Source organism: Ceratotherium simum, chromosome 3 (genome assembly GCF_057802395.1).
Source record: "Ceratotherium simum simum isolate JZ-2026a chromosome 3, ASM5780239v1, whole genome shotgun sequence".
Lineage (NCBI taxonomy): Eukaryota > Metazoa > Chordata > Mammalia > Perissodactyla > Rhinocerotidae > Ceratotherium > Ceratotherium simum.
This window is the reverse complement of record NC_141902.1, coordinates 79,095,675-79,116,553: the sequence shown is the minus strand read 5'-3', so window position 1 is coordinate 79,116,553 and position 20,879 is coordinate 79,095,675. Positions and strand designations below refer to the sequence as shown.

Here is a 20,879-nt window from a genome sequence, read left to right as displayed (position 1 = left end):
TAGCTTTCCAAATAGTTGGCACTCTCTTAGAGGAACGATAGGGAAAGCTTTGCATGCTTGGCTGGTTATGTACTTTGTTTTTGTTTATACATTACTAGGAAGGAATTGTATAAACAATACAAATAATACAAAATATTGCTTCTAATACAATATGTTGGAGATTGAAATAGAGGTGAGAGTAAAGTGCAGGGAGTCAGTTAGGAAGGCTTTACAGTAAGTGTTATTTGCTAAGGGCCTCCACCCTGTGGGACACAGGGTGGAAAGGCAGGCAGCCTCTTTAAGTTCATAACAGAGCACTGACTGTCCATCCCTTTCAGATGCTGGCCACTTGCTCCTTCTGATCCTTTAGCTTCAATGTTGTTTTCTCAGAAGGGCTTTCTCTGATCACTCTTGGTGGTAGTAAGAAGCAGCAGTAGAAGGTGTAGAGCAGCACTTTGAAGAAAGTTAGCCACAAAAGGAAGAGATAAGATGATAACTTGGAAATGAGTAGCAAGACAGAGGAATAAAAGATTAATTGGCAGATGAGTAGGCAGAGGATAGATTTGAGGTGAATAGGCAGAGATTAAAGTTGTAAGTACCTTGGGGGATGGTAATTGATGAAGAAGGGTCTTGGAGGTGGGTAGGGATAAGAATACGAACTTATACAGAAGAGTTTTGTTTATACAGGAAGAGGATCAGCTTGCTCTTTGAGACCAGAAGGAAGGAAGACCAAATAAATGAGATATTGAAAAAAATTAGGAGTAGAGGGCCTGTGAAGTGGCACTGATGTCTCCAAATCAGGCCAAGTGATTGGGATCTTGGAGAATAGTGTTGGAATACCTGTGTTAGCAAATTCCATAGAGAGGCAACAAGAGGTAGATGAAAGGATTGCAGAACAGGCATAAGAATTGTGTCAAGTGAAATGAATTTATAGAGGACCTAATCAGCAAAGTGTGGAAATGCAGCCATCTGAAGGTAAGGATAATACAGGGCTGGAGTTTGTCATGGCAGGTGATTGAGGGGTCAAGAGAAAGTCATTTAAATATCACACCATGACATCTCATGCAAACTTGGGAGGGAGGCAAGTGAAACTAGGAGGGAGTTGATGGCTGAGAGAATAGAGAATAGAGGAATCAGAAATAAGATGGACCTGAAAAAGTTTCAGGAGATCAAGATGTCAAAAATAGAAGACAAGGAGTGTTAACCAAGAAGATCTTACAGAGCTGTGATGAGATCAAGTGTATACCAGTGTGAGAAGGCAAAGTGCAGTCCAGAGATTGAGGCCGCTCTTAATCAGAAGGTAACGCATATATAGATCTTGAACTTAAAGAAAGTGAAGGAAATAAATGGACAGGGAAAATTTAACGAGTTGCCAGAGTCATTGAGGAAAGAAAGCCAGAAGAAGGAATTTATACCTAGACTAGAAATTACATATTGGTGAGCTTCAGAAACTGAAAGCAGTTTGTATTGGTGAAGTATAATGGAGTTATTAGTTCCAACACTAAGTTGAATGTTAGTGTGGAGGTCAATAAATTTATCTCCTAGAGGTCCATGAGAACTATTGTGGGCCTTGTTCCTGATGGATTCTGAAATTTTTAAGGAATCAAGTTGAGCTTGCAAGTTTGCTATGATTTGGTAGCAACTATAGTATATTTGATGGTGTTAGAGTACAGTGCCCCATCCTTTATTCAAACCACCAACAATTATTAGTTTTCCTTTAAGCTTGTAATTATTACACTTAAAAGATCTTTCTGAATTAATTAAGTGTGGACTTGATTAGGCCCACTATTCCAAATGTGGTTCTTAACCAGATCTGTTTATCAGGAAAGCAGAAAACACAACCATTACAGCAGTGTATTCCTGTGGGATTTGTTATGATTGTGTATTATATCTCTCTGATTCGTAATTAATTTAATTAATATGGGACCATAAAAATGTAATTTTCCTTTCTCTTAGGAACTGAAAGTACAAATATGAAAATCAGTCAGCTTATTTTGTAATCTTTTTTTATTTGTAGACTATTCGAAGGAAGAAGAAAGTTCAGATACCAGTAAGTCGTCCTGATCCTGAACCAGTATCTGAAAATGAAGAAGATAGTTATGATGATGAAGTACATGATCCAAGAAGTGGCCGTGGTGGTCTGGTTAATAGAAGGAGTGAGAAGAGTTGGGCGAGGGATAGAAGTGCAAGTAGAGAGAGGAGTTTGTCTCCGCGATCTGATAGGCGATCTGTGGCCTCCAGTCAACCTGCCAAACCCACCAAAGTCACATTGGTGAAATCCCGGAAAAATGAAGGTATTCTCTACCAGCTCATTTATCATTTTCACTTGAAAATTTTAAGACTTAATTTTTTTTTTTTTTTTTAAAGATTTTATTTATTTTATTTTTTCCCTCCAAAGCCCCAGTAGATAGTTGTATGTCATAGCTGGACATCCTTCTAGTTGCTGTATGTGGGACTCGGCCTCAGGATGGACGGAGAAGTGGTGCCTCGATGCGCACCCGGGATCCGAACCCGGGCCACCAGCATTGCAGCGCGCGCACTTAACCACCAAGCCACAGGGCCGGCCATTAAGACTTAATTTTAATGAGAAGTAGAGTTGCCGTCTCTTTGTATCTTTGTTTTTGTTGTCTTTTGTTATCTTCGTTCTTGTGTCCTATTGCTATAAGTCAAATCCTGTTATGGCAGCCTTGAGAGATCATCGATTTTCTCTTCTTGCATCATTTTGTTGTAATAGTTGTGGTAGTTGGATTTTGGATTTCTTGTTGGGATCAGTAGTAGCATAACCAGGCAGAGAAGTCTAGGGATTTTGTTTTTTTGGCAGACTGTTTTTTTAAATTGAGAGATTAAGGGGAAGGAGCCCCTTAAAGGGCGTTTCTCTATAATGCAGGACTTCTTTAAAATTTTTGAAACCGAAGCCTAGCTGCCTCCTCTCAATCAAATTTGATAAAAATGAATCTGATTGTGGCTTCTTCCTGCTGTGACCATGTCTCTCAAATGCAGGAAAGCATTTATGACTGATCATTTTGATAAAAAGATTATTATAGTAAGAATATTCTGAAGGCTCACTTTGATCTGCTTTACCAAAACCTAACGTATCTCCTAGTTATTGTTCCTCACCCCACTGTTTAGTGGACTTCTCAGTCAACCTGTCTACACTTGCTGTTTCTACTTCTTTTACCACTCCCTCTTCAACCCTCTCTGGTCTCATATCTGTTCCACCCTGCTCCCAAAACTGTTCACACTAAATCCAGTAGAAATTTTCAGTCTTTGTCTCACTTGCCTTTTCAGTACCATTTCACATAGTTAACCACTCCCTGTTTTTTGAAATAATGTCTTCCCTTGGCTTGTGTAGTACTATGTCCTTTTGGGATCCCCCTTGCTTTTCTGTATCTTTGGCAAATAAATTCTCCTCATCCTACCCTTTAATGATCTGTAGATTTCTGTCCTAGAATCTTTTTTTCCATGTAAGATAACCTCTTTAGGCAATCTCATCTACTCTCATTGCCTCAGTCAGCTGCTAATATTGGCAAAACTTATTTGTCCAGCTCAAGTCTGTATACTGTTGTGTTCCAGCTGACCATTAGGCATATTCACTTAGGTGTTCCACATAGGTCCCTCACATGAAACACACATCTCCCTCTTAAAATTTTTCTTTGTGCTTCTTATGAAGTATCCCGTTGAATATATTCCTATCTACCCTGTTTCTCAAGCCAGTCACAGATAACATGGTGGTTATCCTTGACATTTCTGTTTTTCTTTATTTTCCTACGCCCAGTTAATACATTCTAATTTACTAAATACCACTCTTAACCATCCCACTTCTGCCTTTCTCCACTGCCACCGCCCTTGTCCAAGCTACCATCATTTCCTTTTTTTCTTTCACCTTTATTGAGGTATAATTGACATTGTATGTAAATACATAAAATTGTATATATTCAGGTTGTACAACATGATGGTTCGATGTACGTATACATTATGAAATGATCACCACAATCAAGTTAATTAACACATCCATCACCTCACATACTTTTTTTTTTTTGGTGTAGTGAGCACCATCTTCTCTTAATGCACTCATTTAGTCTCATAAACTAGTCTCTGGATCCCTTCCAGTTGATTCTGCAGACTCCTTCACAGAGTTAGAGGATCCTCTGGGATGCTTTTCTGTCTTATTCTTTCAGCTTCTCTTAGTTACTTCTCAGTCCCAGCTACCCTACACTTAGGACTTCAGCAAACCTGCCAAGTCTTTCCTTCATACCTTTTGGTGCATTTGGGTTTGTTTTTTTTTTTTTTTTTGGTGAGGAAGATTAGCCCTGAGCTAAATTCCTTGCCAGTCCTCTTTTTCCTGAGGAAAATTGGCCCTGTGCTAATACCTGTGCCCATCTTCCTCTATTTTATATGTGGGATGCCTGCCACAGCATGGCTTGATAAGCAATGCGTAGGTCCATGCCTGGCATCTGAACCTTCAAACCCCGGGCCGCTGATACAGAGCATGCGAACTTACCCACTGTACCACCAGGCTGGCCCTTGGTGCATTTGTTTTTAACCATTCTGCTTCTAACACCTCCATCACCACACATACACACCCTCATCTTTTAGTTTTAGTATTTTCATCTTTTAGTTTTAGTATTTCCACCTTAATATTTCTTAGGTGATGTTCCAGCCTTAGTATTTCTTCTTCAGGGAGGCCTTTTTTGACCTCTTACTAGACTCATTGCCCCATCTGAACTCTTCATCACGCTCATAATTGCCCTGGTAACATCTTTTTCCCTGCTGACTATGTAAGTCACGAGAGTACAGGGACTCCCTCTCTCATTTGCTGCTTTTTGTCCATAGTGCCTGGCACATAGTTAATATTTACCCAAGGAAATATTTGAAATATATTAATATATAAGCAATATTTTGAAGTCATCTCTGTATTTGTTTAATTTTAACTTGAAGGATAGTCTTTTAATCAATACTGTATTTCTCTGTGATATAATGACCATTTCTAAAGCACGTATAGTTGACTGCCTAAATCCCCTAAAAAGTCATTTTCTTTTTTAACCCTGGTTCTAGTCCTGCTTGTGAGCACTTTTTGTATATTTGCCTTAAGTTAAACTGTAACTCTGATGTAACTTTTTGGGTATCAGGTCTGCTAAGTTATCCCATATTAAAAACAGTTTTGTTTCCAATCTTGGTATGTTTTTGCTTTTGTTTTTGTTTTTAAAGCAGTAAGACTCAGAGTCCTTTTCTCTCGCCTGACAGAACCAGGAGCAATCCTTTTCCTATTGACTTTATGTTGTAGTCATTGTTCTAGTTTAAAAAAAAAAAAAAAACGGCAGCTTTGCAAGCCCCTGGACAGTTTTCTGGACTGTCCTGGTAACTTCCCCAACTCGGCCCACTCCCTCACCCTCACCCGCAGATACAATTAATGTTGCCTCACTCTTGGATACCTCGTTGGTTGTTAAAAGGAAAGGACTGCCATTTTTAACTCCCACCCACGTCTGCCTGGCTTGTTGTAAGCCTTTGTTTGCTGTAGTAATACAGGGTAGTATGTGCTGGTGCTCTGAGTATGTCTCTCCAGTGTCAAAGATGTGTAGGATCAGAAATATTTTTGCTCTAGGAACTGGGGAAAACAAAAACAGTATATGCTTGGTAACACTAGTCATCAATAAAAGTATCACCCTTTCCAGAGTTTTGCCAGACCTTAAGCAGTTTACTTTTTAGAATTATATTCATTAATAATCCTTCTGAGAAGCCAATCTGTCAGTACAACATAGAAAGAAATGGGCTTCTCTTTAGGGCTTTCTCTTCTTCAGTAAAATGGGAATACAGTATGTCAGTCTTCTGTTTGAACTACACACTTTCCCTTTGCTTTCACATTGACAGTGCAGACTTTTTGATGATTAGAGGAATTGTCCTCTCTGCAGGGTGATCAAGAATAATTTCTTGTTATTGATGGTACTTAAAAACTCTTTATGCAGTGATTATTAGTCTTATGCTTTTCAACTCTATTTAAGTGGCTTATGGTTTTACACTAAAGACATTTAAATATATTATTTCAGAATATGGTCTTCGATTGGCCAGCCATATATTTGTAAAGGAAATTTCACAAGATAGTTTGGCAGCAAGAGATGGCAATATTCAAGAAGGCGATGTTGTATTGAAGGTATAGTCGTATTCTTACATTTTAATGATCTGAAATAGAAAGCAAGTTCTAGAGTGACCATATAGCTTCTGCTCGTGCTTGAAGCAGTTTTGCCAAAAAGAATTAAAAATCAATGTTTGGGAGGCTGGATAGTTTGCCACTGTCCGTTATTACATGTCAACACTGATGTTTTTCTTTAAGCATAGAGTCATCCTGAGAAAATGAATCACTACAAATGTATGTCATTCACTAGTAGGAGCTATTTTGTAGATAATGATATGTGTATTCTTATACAATTAGTGTTTTTTTTGTGTGGTTTTTTTTTTTTTTTTTTTTTTTGCTGAGGAAGATTGTCCCTGAGCTAACGTCCGTGACCATCTTCCTCTACTTTATATGGGACGCCGCCACAGCATGGCTTGACAAGCGGTGTGTCAGTGTGCGCCCGGGATCCGAACCTGTGAACCCCAGGCCGCTGACGTGGAGCGCGCGTACTTAACCACCTGTGCCACCGGGCTGGCCCCCACAATTAGTGGTTTTGATAACTGCTCTAGATACTATTGAAATGTTTGTTTTTTTAGTTTGCTTATAATTAACAGAAAGTGACAGGCTTTGGGGGAGGGGCTAGGGGATGCTAATTTGGGTTTTCTGACAGAGCAACAGTGGAGTAAAGAGTTTATTATTTCAGGAAGGAGGAGTACTTTGATGCTATAGGAAAGTGGAAAGGGAATATTTTGGTTCTTATAGCAAGCCAAGGAGTAGTTTAGATACTGTTGTTCATAACAGACTAAATTAACATTTGTATTTTTGTCATTTACTTTCATTTATAGTTTCTTTTCTATTGCAGATAAATGGTACTGTGACAGAAAATATGTCATTGACAGATGCAAAGACATTGATAGAAAGGTCTAAAGGCAAGTTAAAAATGGTAGTTCAGAGAGATGAACGGGCTACCCTGTTGAACGTCCCTGATCTTGCTGACAGTATCCACTCTGCTAATGCCTCTGAGAGAGATGGTGAGTACAGTTCGGTTTAGAGATTCCCTTTAAGTAACTTATTTCTTAAAGTACTGGGAAGATTTGACATGTTTGAGTGAAATAATTTTCTACAACCCAGACACCTTCAAAATCTAAGACTTATAGATCTATATTTGGGGAGGATTGATTTTAATTTTTCTTCGAGTTTTATTGAGAAATAATTGACATACATCACTGTATAAGTTTAAAGTGTACAGCATGATGGTTTGATTTGCATGTATTGTGAAATGATTACCACAATGTGTTTAGTTAGCTTCCATCATCTCATATAGATAAAATAAAAAGAAAGAAAATTTCTCCTTGTGATGAGAGTTCTCAGGATCTAGTCTCCCAACAACTTTGTTATATATCACATAACATTGTTAACAATAGCCATCATGTTGTACATTACATTCCTAGTACTTAATTTATCTTATAGCTGAAAGTTTGTACCTTTTGACCACCTTCCTCTAATCTACCCCCCATCTCTGATAACCACAAATCTGATGTCTTTTTCTATGAGTTTGGTGTTTTATTCATTTGTTTTAGATTCCACATATAAGTGAGATCATACAGTATTTATCTTTGTCTGACTTATTTCACTTAGTGTAATGCCTTCAAGGTCCACCATGTTGTTGCTGTAGATTTCTTTTTTTGTAGACAGCTCACCACTATTGATCAGTGGCTTATGAAGTTAATGCTTAAATCATCCATTTTATATGAAATTATATTTAGTAGCTTATATCTATTTCATCAGATTATCTTATATTTTACTATAATCATTTCATGGGAAAATAAATAGCACCCTTTTATTTAACAGACATTTCAGAAATACAGTCACTGGCCTCAGATCATTCCGGTCGATCACACGACAGGCTTCCTCGCCACAGCCGGTCACGATCTCCTGACCAACGATCAGAGCCTTCTGATCATTCCAGACACTCTCCACAACAGCCAAGCAACGGCAGGTAATCACACTCTATTTAAAATAAAATAGTTGTGTGTGCCTAATACATGTTCCTGGTATTGCTTACAAATAAAACTAGAAGACAGATTTTCTTTTGATTATTCAAGATTAGGTCTGTTTTTCTTTATCGATTTAATTATTTCTTATCTAGAAAACAGAGGGGAGTCGAACTTTTTCTAAGGGCCAGATAGTAAATATTTTAGGCACGCAAGCCATACAGTCTCTTATCGCTACTCAACTCTGTCTTTATAGCACAAAAGTAACCTTAGACAATATGTAAATGAATAGGCATGGCTATTTTCCCATAGGATTTTATTTACAAAAACAGTTAGCCCGCAGCTGCAGTTTGTTAACCCACAGCATTAGAAGATGCTAGCAAGCTTAAGAAATCTGCTTGAGAAAGTCAACTGTAGTAGAAGTCTTTTACTAGACAGATTAACCTGAACTTTGTTTTCCCTTTTAAAGATACACTGTCTAGTATTTATGCCAAAGGTTCTGGTGTGCCAATAATATGTGACTTCCCTGAGTGTGTACTGTCTTTGGGGTCATATATACGTTTGAGAATCTGAAGAAAATTATGACCCTTATCTTCAGAAAAAAGCACATGTACACACATGTGTAGCATTTACATAAAATTTCTGGACATCTCCAGGGCTCTGTAGGCCACCAACTTACTATGGTTTAATAACAGTCCATATGGAGATCTTCTGGAGGCACTTGAAAATTCAAGTCCACAGTTGAACAGTTTAGGATTAGAGATGGTGGTTTGGGACTTAGCTGCATAGAGCCACTAACTATGGCTTAGTTCAAGCCATAGAAGTCACTAAAATTGCTAAGAGAAACAATATGGAGAGAAGGCCAAGAACTGGACTGCACGGAGTACATTCCCTGAGGAAGGTGAAGAGGCAAGGGAGAAGTGAACACAGAAAGCAAGAGTACCTAGCCAGGAGAAGGCTTTTTAAAGATTGCCAAAAACCATAGTGATACAGTTACTGTACAGCGCTGGTTTTACATACTCTGAAGTTGATTTTCTCTAAATTTCAAATTTTAGATTTATAAATTATACTAACCCTGATTTTTATTTTGAGGTTCTAATGATATTTTTAAAGAAAAATTATAGTATGTCACATGCAAAATTTGGCTTATCTTATAACTGATCGTCTTTTTGACTGCTGCAGGTTAATATATTAATTCTAAAAGTCTTCCTGACACAGCATAGGTTATCTGAAAAAAGATTGCTGCCACAACATATCCATAGCAATATAACTAACACCCTAGATGATTCATGGGGAGCAGCTATAATTTTAACACATTTCTTTCACCTAGAAACCATGGTGGTATCAAGCAATTTGGACGTGATTTTCCTTTTTTTAAAAAAAGGAAATATTCGTCAAAATTTTGGCCATTTGTTTTTACTGTAAGCAAATTCTAAATCTTACAAAGTTCTTTTTGATATCACTTTTTTTCCTTTAGATTTCCTAAACACTTGGCATCTGTAACTTTAACTTAAAGGTTGAAGAGGTTTTTAAAAAAGATTAACTATTTTCATATTATATTGAGATGTTTTACTTTTCTTGGGAACCTCAGATATTCTCATGGGTAACACCAGTTAAGTGAGGTTTTTTAAAGATTTTATTTATTTATTTTTCCCCCAAAGCCCCAGTACATAGTTGTCTGTCATAGCTGCACATCCTTCTAGTTGCTGTATGTGGGACGCGGCCTCAGCATGGCTGGAGGAGTGGTGCCTCGGTGCGCACCCGGGATCCGAACCCGGGCCGCCGGCAGCGGAGCGCACGCACTTAACCGCTAAGCCACGGGGCCGGCCCAGGTTTTTTAAAAATAGAGAATTCTGGGCCCTGTTCTCAATTCCTCTGAGATGGAGGCAGGGAATCCTTTTCTTTTTTTTTTTTTTTTTTAAGTTCCTGGTATCAGTCTTTTCTGCGCGCTACCAGATTTGGGAACTTCTGGTTAGAACATTTAGCATATGCTAAAGAAAAGATAGTATTTTAACTACAGAAGACAAAAGTCTTCCAATTCTTTCCAATTTTTTTTGTGTGTGTGAGGAAGATCAGCCCTGAGCTAACATCCATGCCCATCTTGCTCTACTTTATACGGGACGCGGCCACAGCATGGCCTGGCAAGCAGTGCATCGGTGCGCACCCGGGATCCGAACCGGGGCCCCCAGCAGCAGAGCATGCTCACTTAACCGCTACGCCACAGGGCTGGCCCCCCTTTGCAAATTTTTGTGCTGAGAATTTAATTCCTGAAAATTCAGTAACCTGCCTATGGGCAAGGTATAAAATATTACCAGTTGCTTAAAAGTTTCATCTCCCCCCTAAAGTTAATATTAAAATCCAAACAACTGTGGAGTTTTAATTTAGAGGGTGCCCCGTATTTTGAGAAGCAATTTAGATATGAGCAAAATCCTAGTATAAAAAAATACCAGGAGACCTCCATATATTTTGATTTTTCTTATTTAATTTTATACAAGTGTCTTTGTTTTACAAATGTTGTTTAAATTCTGTTGTTTAAAGAAGTGATATCTCTGGGAAAATTTTCACTTCACCATGTAAAGAGGTCTGGCTTGGTAAAACACCAGCCCCGCCTTGTTCTCTTCCTAGATTTCTGAATATTTTTGTATGTTTTTAGGATATATGGTTATCTGCTGAGAATAATAATATCTTCATTTTGTTAGAGGCAATAAAATATAGTCATTTCTTTTGGCTTCAGAGCCAGACTTCCTGGATTTGACTCCTAGCCTGCCATTGGTTACTTGTATGACCTCGAAACCTTTCTGTGCTTTAGTTTTCTCATTTGCTGTAAAGTAGGCGTGGTTGTACGTTACAAAGTTGTTGTGAGAATTAAATGTGTTATTAGAATAACAGCACAAATGTTAGCTGCTAGTAGTAGTGGTGGTAGTAGTAGTAGTAGTAGTTGTTTTAGTTGTAGTAGTAGTAGTTAGAGTTTCCAAACATGCTTTCACATCTGCTTATATTGAACCATTTCTAAGATTTCCTCATTCTGTAGGCAAGTAAGCTTAAGCTGAGAGGTTGCTCAAGTCCAGGGTTACAGAGTTGACACGAGATAGGAGCCAGGATTAAAACTCTTGGCCATTTGACACAAATCTTTAATCTTACTGGTATAGAGAAAGGAGGAAAGTGGAAGGTTAAGTGCTACTTCATCTTCAGGAACCAAGATCTACAAAGCATTCCATTGTTGTCATGACCTACTTAGGTTCCTCTGTGTGATGTTCTTTTCTTAGAGAGCAAACACTATATGGACACAATTTTGAAAAGAACATTACAAAAAAAAATTTGGATTGTGAAGATTTACATTTTGTATTATTTAATACTCAGTCGTTCCATAGACTGACCAAGTTCATCTAAGGCTTAAGCTGTTATCTAAAGTTTTTAGGAATGTATTTTTAAGAAATAGAAAAAAGTCTAATTTATATTTAGCATATCTATTTTATAAAAATGGTTGCTTCCGAAGTACTTGAAAGCAGTGTTTAAAAAAAGATTGCAACTTGGTAAAAATTTTAGATATTCTCTTTATTCATTGTTTTTTTCTCCTAAGAGAAATGCCTCCACTAAATTCTGAAGTTAGTGGTGTCAGTATTGATATAGCTATGATGTAGCAAATACATGATAATAAATTTGAATTTTACAGATGAGAAATTTCTAGCCTAATTCAAGATGTTGAGCCAAGTCAAACTTTCATGTATTTGGGATTGAAACCTTTTACCTATACAGTCCACCTGTATTATCAGCCTTTTACTATACAGGGTTGCGTTTAAATTCATGACTTTATTCTCTGAGAGTGCCAGGTTAAGTCCTAATACGTATATGTGTAGGGCATGTAATATATCTGCTTCAATACCTCAGATAAAATACCTTTAGATTAAATACCTTTAATTTAAAGTCTTGGCTTTTAAAGATCTAGTTTTCTTATTTACACACTTTACTTTTTTTGTCACCTTCCATGGTTGTTTTCTTTGATATTAGAGAGCTATAACTATTCTTTCATTCTAGTATATGTAGTTTCTGTCAGATATTGCTTAATTCTCTCTGGAACATACATATAACTTTGCCAATAGGCTAAAAATTATTGTTGAGATATCCACATATATCAGTTGGACGTTTGTTTTTACTATTTCAAAATATAGAAAAGTAACTGTCTTCTGACTGGTGAATCAGATTTTGGTTTTAGTTCTTTGTCTTAAGTAAAAAAGGTTTCATTACCTCCAATTCGATAGGTGCTTTATTCAGAACAAGATTTGCCTGTGATATTGTTGGTAATTAACTTGGTGTAGGTAGTACTACATTTTCCATTTTCAGACACACTATGAAGTCCTTCATCTTTGTTTTGTTTTGATTTCCCCTTCATCTGTGAATGATAGAAACGGCTAGGTAGAATAATATGATTCATTAAGTGTCTCAGTGAAATTAATCAACCAATTGATGCCTTCTTTCCCATGGCTCCTGTGCCTTACAACTGGACTAATGCAGTTGGTTGTGAGTGATCAAAAGACATCACCGAGAACGTTCTACAGTGAAGGTTGAAAGATTTTTTTTACCAGTAATTTTGACATTATCCTGCTAATTCTTTAGATGTTATTTATTTATTTTTTTCCCCTTAAATCCCCAGCAGATAGCTGTATGTCATAGCTGCACATCCTTCCAGTTGCTGTATGTGGGACGCAGCCTCAGCACGGCCGGAGAAGCGGTGCGTCGGTGCGCCCGGGATCCGAACCTGGGCCGCCGGCAGCGGAGCGCACGCACTTAACTGCCAAGCCACGGGGCCGGCCCTGCTAATTCTTTCTTTATCGAATATTTATTGGGGCCAGCCTCATGGCCTAGCAGTTAAGTTTGGTGCACTCCGTTTTGTTTTGTTTTGTTTTGTTTTGTTTTTGTGAGGAAGGTCAGCCCTGAGCTAACATCCGTGGTAATCCTCCTCTTTTTGCTGAGGAAGACTGGCTCTGAGCTAACATCTATTGCCCATCCTCCTCCTTTTTTCTCCCCAAAGCCCCAGTAGATAGTTGTATGTCATAGTTGCACATCCTTCTAGTTGCTGTATGTGGGACGCGGCTTCAGCATGGCTGGAGAAGCGGTGCGTCGGTGTGTGCCCAGGATCCGAACCCGGGCTGCTGGTAGTGGAGCCCACGCACTTAACCACTAAGCCTTGGGGCTGGCCCCTGGTGCACTCCGTTTTGGCAGTCCGGGTTCCTGGGTTCAAATCCCAGGCACCGACCTATACCACTCATCAGCCATGCGATGGTGGCGACCCACTTACAAAATGGAGGAAGATTGGCAGTGGATGTTAGTTCAGGGCAAATCTTCTTCAGCAAAAAAAAAAAAGAAAAATATTTATTGATATTACATATGTTATCAGTGTATGATTATAGATTATGCCCTGAACAATCTAGGCAAGATCCCTGCTATCATAGAGCTTATAGCCAAGTGAATAAAGCAGATAAGTTTGAAATACAAAAAAATAATTTCCATTAGTGGTGAGTACTATTAAGAAAATCAAGGTGATGTGATAGTGAAGGCAGGGGATGACATGAGATGACATGCTTAGGGAAGAAGGCTTCTCTAAGGTCGCTTCATCTTGAAATGAGTAAGAAAGAGCCCACCAGATGAAGGTCATTACAGAATAAGACATAGCATGTGCTGTTTCTGAGATGGAAACACACTCAGCTTGTTGGAAGAACAACAAGATGATCACTGTGGCTGGATCACAAGAGCAAAGGAAGAGAGTGATTTGGAGTTCTAAGTATTTTTCTCTGTTTTGGAAAAAATGTTTGCTTAGGAAGAATGTGAAAGTTAAAAAAGTTGTTTATTACTTGAATTGTTACTAAATTTTTTTTGTTAAGATTCTTTGTCTGGCATTTCAAAGTGAGTGGAATATTGATGACCCATCCTGAACTTTTGTTATTTAAATGAGAGCCAATTGTTATTTTCAGTCCTTCTGAGAATTATAGGTTACCAGGTTAAAATTTCAATCTGAGGTTTAGTTTTTGCTGTGCTTTTTAGGGGTCTAGGCTGAGGAAAGACCATGGTTGGTACGGTTCTCTAGTTAATGGAAACCCAAGTGTAGTCATGGTGTGCTCAATGATTGCTGATAGATTTTACCCCCTAAGAGGAGATTATGGATCTCATGTTAGAAAGGCAAGCTTATATATTATACTTTATATCTACTACTATAAAAGTATAAATTTTATTTAGTTCATCAGGTGAGAATTGTTTTTTGATACAAGTATGTTGTATCAAATTGTTTTTTGATAAAATATGGTATTTAAAAACAGATTGTTCCACTTGCTAATGTGGTTAAAAGTACTAAATGTATGAAAAATCTTATTTTCACATTTAAATAATATAGAGCAATCCTCCATTGTTCTTGCAAGAACCTTAATAAAGAAAGAACAGAGTATTGTGACATTGGTCTCTTGTTATAAAATCAGCCAAACATAGCACTTAATCAAAGGGTTGTTTTACTCTAAATATTAATCTAAGTACCTAATAATCATTATACCACCAGTGAATGCTTAAGGATGCTATTCCTTAAGTAAAAAAAAGTCCTCCTCAGTCTTGCCTCAATTATTGGTTTTTAAAAATCGTTCATTTTTATAAAAATTATACTTTTTGAACAACAGGTGTTTTCTTTCTAATTCAGATGGACTAGGTTAGTCATCATCATCATAATAAATGATCAGGTAAGATGAGAAGCTCTGTACAAAATAAGCTTCATAAAAATATCTACCTGGGTTATTGCCTGAAAACCATTTGTCAAAAGGAGCACTATACTCAGATGTTTTCAAAAGCATACACACACATATATTTGTAGAAAATAGATTACAACGTGTAAAGAACAAATTTAAATTGTGAGAAATTAGCTTGCAAATATGGCAAAGGTATAAGGTAATTATTCCCCCTTCCTTCTCAGCATACTTTCTGGGCAACTCCTCACTTTGTGCCCAAGTACCAGCTCAGAATGGCTACATCTCTCTGCCTTTCTCATCCCTAGAATTCTGTATGTGCCATGCAAAGAGAGAGAGAGCATTAATTTTCTAATTGCTATCAAGGAGGAACTGCAGTGTGTAATTATCTATTCATTTCCCTTTAGAATTTAGAAGATTAACAATGTTTGCAACATTCTGAGTAGTCAGACTTGAGTGTGCCTTTAGTTGTTCTTTCTCATGTATTAGAGCCTCACGTTGAACTCTTCTGTCAGTGGGGAAGAACTTTGGAGTATGGTTAAGTTAGCTTCTAAGCATATCTTTATTGTTAATTGTGGCTGAGTTAGTCCAATAGCCTTTAAAGGGATTAGTACCTAGTTTTTGTTTTCATCTTTAGCTATGTAGGTCTTGCCTGCCTTTATGTAATAAGTGAGTTTCTGAAAAGAAAGCATAAATTGTTTTTTGTAGGATGAGTCATTTAGTCTGTAACAGGAAGTTGGCTTTATAAAAGGATATTTTACCAGAGTGAATGTTCAGCCTCGGTTTATTTCCCATATTAAAAGGTTGTTTTTAAATCAGCCATAACCAGTCAATTGGGAAGGTGTTTGAGAACTAGAGGTATGAAAGAAAGCTCCATGAAGAATAAGCGATCTGGCATATCATATCAGACAGGGTCTGTTCAGGAGATAGCATACTTTCCATGAACAGGGCAAGTTTAATGTAAAGAGATGAAATATAACGGGATTGGAGTAACAAAGGATTATCTAGTAAGAATTAGAGAACTCTGAGGAATGTAAGAATCGGATGTAAGGAGCAGCCGCTCCCCCTGGTACTGAGATGGAATGCCAAAGGAAGACGCTCCCCCACCCATCCCCAAGGCTGAGAGCCAGCCTTGTTGAAAAGGGCACACCATGGCTCACTGAATGGCAGAGAATTTGCTGTGGTGTGTTGCCGTATGAACCTGCAGGAAATTTGCCCTCTAAGGTGCTTGGGAAAGCCATTCATGGTTAGGTGTCTCATCAGAGACAGTACACTGCAAAACCATCCTAAGCTGTCACTAGGGAAAGCTGCTGACCACTGAGTGCTTTTGAGTGCTCTGTGCTGCAGAAGCCTGCTGAGGGAACACACTAGAACCAGAAAGGAGAGCCGCTTACTCCTGCAGTGTCTCTCCAGGTCCCTTTACGGACCAAGTTGCCTGTGCTCTGCCCACACTAATGGCTCCAAACAGTTGTGATTTTACACCTGAATTTTTTCTTTTAAAATATCTGTTACTCCTTGCTGATCCGATTGAGTGTGTGTTATTCTCCTACCCTGTTTACACAGTTGACTGAATAAGACTTGAAGAAGGCTCTGTTTACAATGAGTCCATGTATGTGAACTGTAAAAACTCTCTTCAGAGACACCATTCCACTCCATCTTTGTCTAACAACTGTCTTTCATGAAGTTTCTAACCAGCCCAAAGTCTCTAGATAAATGGATCATTACTGTTAGATTGATATGTACAAGTGAATAATCCAAAAAACAAAACCTGTCTCCTTACCCTCCAGGGGAAAAACAAAAATGCCCTCAAGAGGGTCTTGAGGTCCCCTAGAATGTCTGAAGTTTCCATCTAGGCAACCAGGAGCTAGTAGCTCTAGTAGCATACTCTAGTATGGCAGACTCAAACTTGAGTCTGAATCTGGCCAAAGATGGTTTTTGTATAAAATCGGCTTTCCTCATAATAGCAAAAATTATTTTGTAAAGCTTAAATATTATTTGAGAGCCATTAGGGTAGAATTATGTAAGAAGGATTTGAGGAAAATGTATTTTCTTTTCGTTTTCACAGCCTCCCCAGTTTTTTTCAATAATTGCCGCTGATTGTAGACTAATTCTGGGTGTCTAAGTTTTGTTTTTGTCTTGCAGTGGACTTAAAGTCACATTTTCTCATAATAGAACATTTTAAATGTTTGGAAAAGTTGATTATTTTGTTTTATAATGTAACTCATTGCCACTAGCCACGTGTGGCTATTGGGTATTTGAAATGTGGCCAGTCCAAATTGAGATGTATTGTAAGTGTGAAATACACACTGGATTTCGATGACTGATTACACAAAAAAAGACTGTAAAATAGCTCATTAACAATTTATATTGATTACATAAGGAAATAATGTTTTGGTTATATTGGGTTAAATAAAATGTATTAATTGATTTTACTTCATTTTATTTAATGTGGATTCTGGAAAATTTAAAGTTGCATGAGTGACTTGCTTCATTATTCTGTTCACTGCTCTAGATCTACATCTGTTATTGAATAATGCCTCCATCTTTAGGTAGATAACAGAAATGCACAGAAAAGAGCAATGATTTTCAAATATTAATTGTATGAAAGATTTAATATGGTGATGTGAGTTCCATCCATCTGAAATGTTGTCGTAATAACTGTATTACAGGGGAAAAAGGTGCTAGACAATATGATATGAAAATTAGCCAAAGGTGAAAATACTAGTAGAAATTTTGTGTGATAAACAGAACAAGAGCCATGTTGCACAACAAGTGACAATCTATTGGTTATCATTGGGGAAGACATTCAAATTAAAATATTATAATTGATTCTGAGTTATCGAGATGGTAGTTATTAATGTCAGTCACATTTTAAATTTAGAAAGTTTTTTTTAAGTTACAAGAAAGAAGAAAACCAATTGGAAATGTTTGTTTTTGAATCTTTTTTAAGCAAATAGTTTAAAATCTGCTCGTTGCAGAGGAACAGAAATCTATAGACCTATTAAAATTATGTAGTACTTTAATCTCATTCTCTTTTTGTTAAAATGTTCATATTTATAATATATCATTTGCATTTTTTAATGCAAAGAATGCAGGGAGAATTTGCTACTTTGTATGCTCTTTATATTCTGAGGTGCCTAGAGCAGTTTGGGGATAAAGCTTAATTGTGTTTGTTTATTCTTGGACTAATTGTGTATGAGATTTTATTACATAAGCAATGGCTAAAAATTTTGACCTTTTATGATGTAAAAGTAGTTCATTCTGGTTTAAACTAGAAAATAATCTTGGCTTGTATAGTTTTTTCTAAAAGACTGTTTTATTTACATGTAGAGCTCATTTAATACATATAATTTAAAACTAGAGTACACTTCCACAGAATAGTTAAATGAATATAAAAATAGAAACTATGAAAAGTGCTTATGTTTTATTCTTTCAGGAGAATAACAAGGAAGAAACTTTTTCCTGATAAGAGACTGCTAATAATATGCATTAATAGAACCAAATTCTTTATTTAAAGTTAGATTTAATTCCATTTTAAAATAATGTTCATTTTAAAGATTAAAATATTTTAAAACATTTCAGTCTTTACTTTGTAAGTAATATGTAAATATTTTCTTGTTATAAAAATTGAAATAGAAGAGCTAAACCTAAAATTCCTCTGGGCTGCTGTTTTGTCTCCTTCTCCCTCCAGGGTGAACCACTGTTGCCTGTTTGGTCGTATCCATCTAGGTTTGTCTACATGTGGGCATGTGCATGCACATGTTGTTTAACTATACAGAGAGAATTTTTTTTAATACCTTAGTGATGTCACGCCACATATAGTCTTCAGTTTGTGCTTCTTCAAATTTTGTTTTGGAGTTATTCTCGTGTCTCTACGTAGAGCTCTCTTTCATCATAATTTATTTTAATATTTCAGTTTTTATCTTCAATTATAAAAGCAACACATGCTTATTAGAACAAGTGAAACAGGTCAAATCCATCAGCTCCACCTCACCCCAGTTCCCACATCTCTTGGATTAAGCCTTTCTCCCTACTCCTACAAACATTTAGCATCATATGTAGAGTTTGTGTGTGTTTTTTTAATAAGGAAGAAAGGTCAGGCTCTGCACATTATTTTCCAGCTAGCTAATTTCACTTAACAAGCAAAGGGAACATCTTTCCGGCTTATCCTTTTGATGAGAAACTTTCCATATAATGGAAAGTCTGTTTCTAGGTCATTGTGCAAACAATGTTGCGTAAGCATCTTTGTTTATGATTTCATGTACTGGCTCTTTTTATTTGTAAAGTCATCAAAGAGTGTCTTGATGTTATTTAAAAATTTTTATGGATAGTGCCAGATTGGAGCTGAGCATCTTTTCATGGGATTATTGACCATTGGATTGCTTCCTCAGTAAATTGCCTGGTTCATTTCTGTTGCTCATTTTTCTGTTGGGTTGTTCTTTTTCATATTTTCGTCAGTGGATAGTAGCTCTTTTGGCAAGTGTGTTGCAAATATGTCTTCATAATATCTTTTCCTATACAATTAAACATTTTTAATTTAGTCAAATACTTCCATCTTTCCTTTATGTATTCTGAATTTTTATCATTCTTATTTAGGGAGATCTCCCCCAATCTAAAATTGTGCAGATTTTCTCTAGGATTTTTATAATTTTTAATGCCATTGTTGCTAGCATATTTTTTCCTTTTCAATTCCATCTGATTGTTGAGATATTGATAAAAATCTGATTTTGAATGTAATTAAAATTCTCTTAATTTTTTAGTATTCTTTTATACTCACCAAATTTTTTTCCCAGTATTTCAACCCCATTATTTCATGATTGTATCATCTGAGTGTTCAAAATAGTGATAAATAACAGTAGTGTTGGCAGGTGTCGCTGTGCTGTTTACTGATTTTGGTGTAAATAGATTCAGCACTTCACTATTAAATATGGTGTTACCTCTTTGTTTTGGAAAATAGTCTCGTAATTAACTGTACTGCCTGTATCTTTGCTTTATTTATGTTTTTATTAGAATCGCTGTTGAATTTTTTCACATGCCTGTTTGACCGATATTAACATTTTTTTTTCTGTAATATTTGGATGTAATAATGAATTATGTGATAGATTCCTGATGTTGAACCAGCCATGCACTCTTGATTGAAATAACCATGTTGTGGTTGTGGTATAGTTTTTAATATATTGCTATATTCCCTTAGATAGTAGTTTATGTAGAATTTTTTCCTCCATTCATAATTTAAAATATCTGTTTTCTTTTTTTGTACTGTCATTGTGAAGGTTTGGATATTAAGGTTCTCAGGCCTCAGATTTAATTGCTAATCAACAGAATGTTGAAAATTTTTAAAGATGGGTACACAAGATGCTATTATGATACTATTCTCAGTGTTATCTCTGTATTTCGGAATTTTCCACAACAAATATTTTCTAAAATTTGAATTAGCTTTCTTTATTTTTCTGTGGTCTAGGATAATTGAAGAAACAGATATTATTTTGTTTTTCAGAGGTTGGGAGAACTCAGCTGTAAAACCTTCTATACTTGTTTAAATGTTGGATCTTGATTTGTCTTTTTATTTGAGGTATATTTATTGATCTCTTTTATGTGTTGTCTTGATTCAGCTTTTATAATTTATATTTTTCTGGGGAAAATGTTGATGGATGTTTAGATTTAATTTTTTTGTTTGTTGCTATTAAAATGATATCAGAATAAATATTTTTATAGCTGTTTTCTTGAACATATATGTATTTCTCTAGGATACCTAGAAGTGGAATTACAGCTTATTGCATATTTTCTTTTTTTTTTGATGAGGAAGATTAGCCCTGAGGTTGAATATGTTTTCATCTTTATTGTCTATTTGTATATCCTTTTTGGTGAATTGCCTCTTCCTAGTATTTGCTAATTTTTCTCTTGCGTTGTCTCTTTTAAACTGATTTATAGTTCTTTATATGTTCTAAATGTCAAATTCTTATTTATATATGTTATTAGGTCAATATATGGTCTTAATATTGAACTCTTATTACATATGTTAGGTCAAACTATGAAATTGGTAATATTAGCTGTTTGAACTAAAAAATCCCATTT

The 20,879-nt window shown here is 36.4% G+C and overlaps 1 protein-coding gene across 8 annotated transcripts in view; it reads left to right on the top strand.

The window, feature by feature from the left end:
* TJP1 (tight junction protein 1) overlaps positions 1-20,879 on the top strand; it is a 242,385-nt gene that overhangs the window by 182,773 nt on the left and 38,733 nt on the right. For all 8 annotated transcript variants that reach the window (XM_087428840.1, XM_087428839.1, XM_087428838.1 and 5 more), the window contains 4 exons: positions 1,997-2,273; positions 6,024-6,127; positions 6,951-7,119; positions 7,940-8,087. In XM_087428840.1, the coding sequence (XP_087284966.1) occupies positions 1,997-2,273; positions 6,024-6,127; positions 6,951-7,119; positions 7,940-8,087 (698 nt within the window). The remainder of the gene's footprint in view (positions 1-1,996; positions 2,274-6,023; positions 6,128-6,950; positions 7,120-7,939; positions 8,088-20,879) is intronic.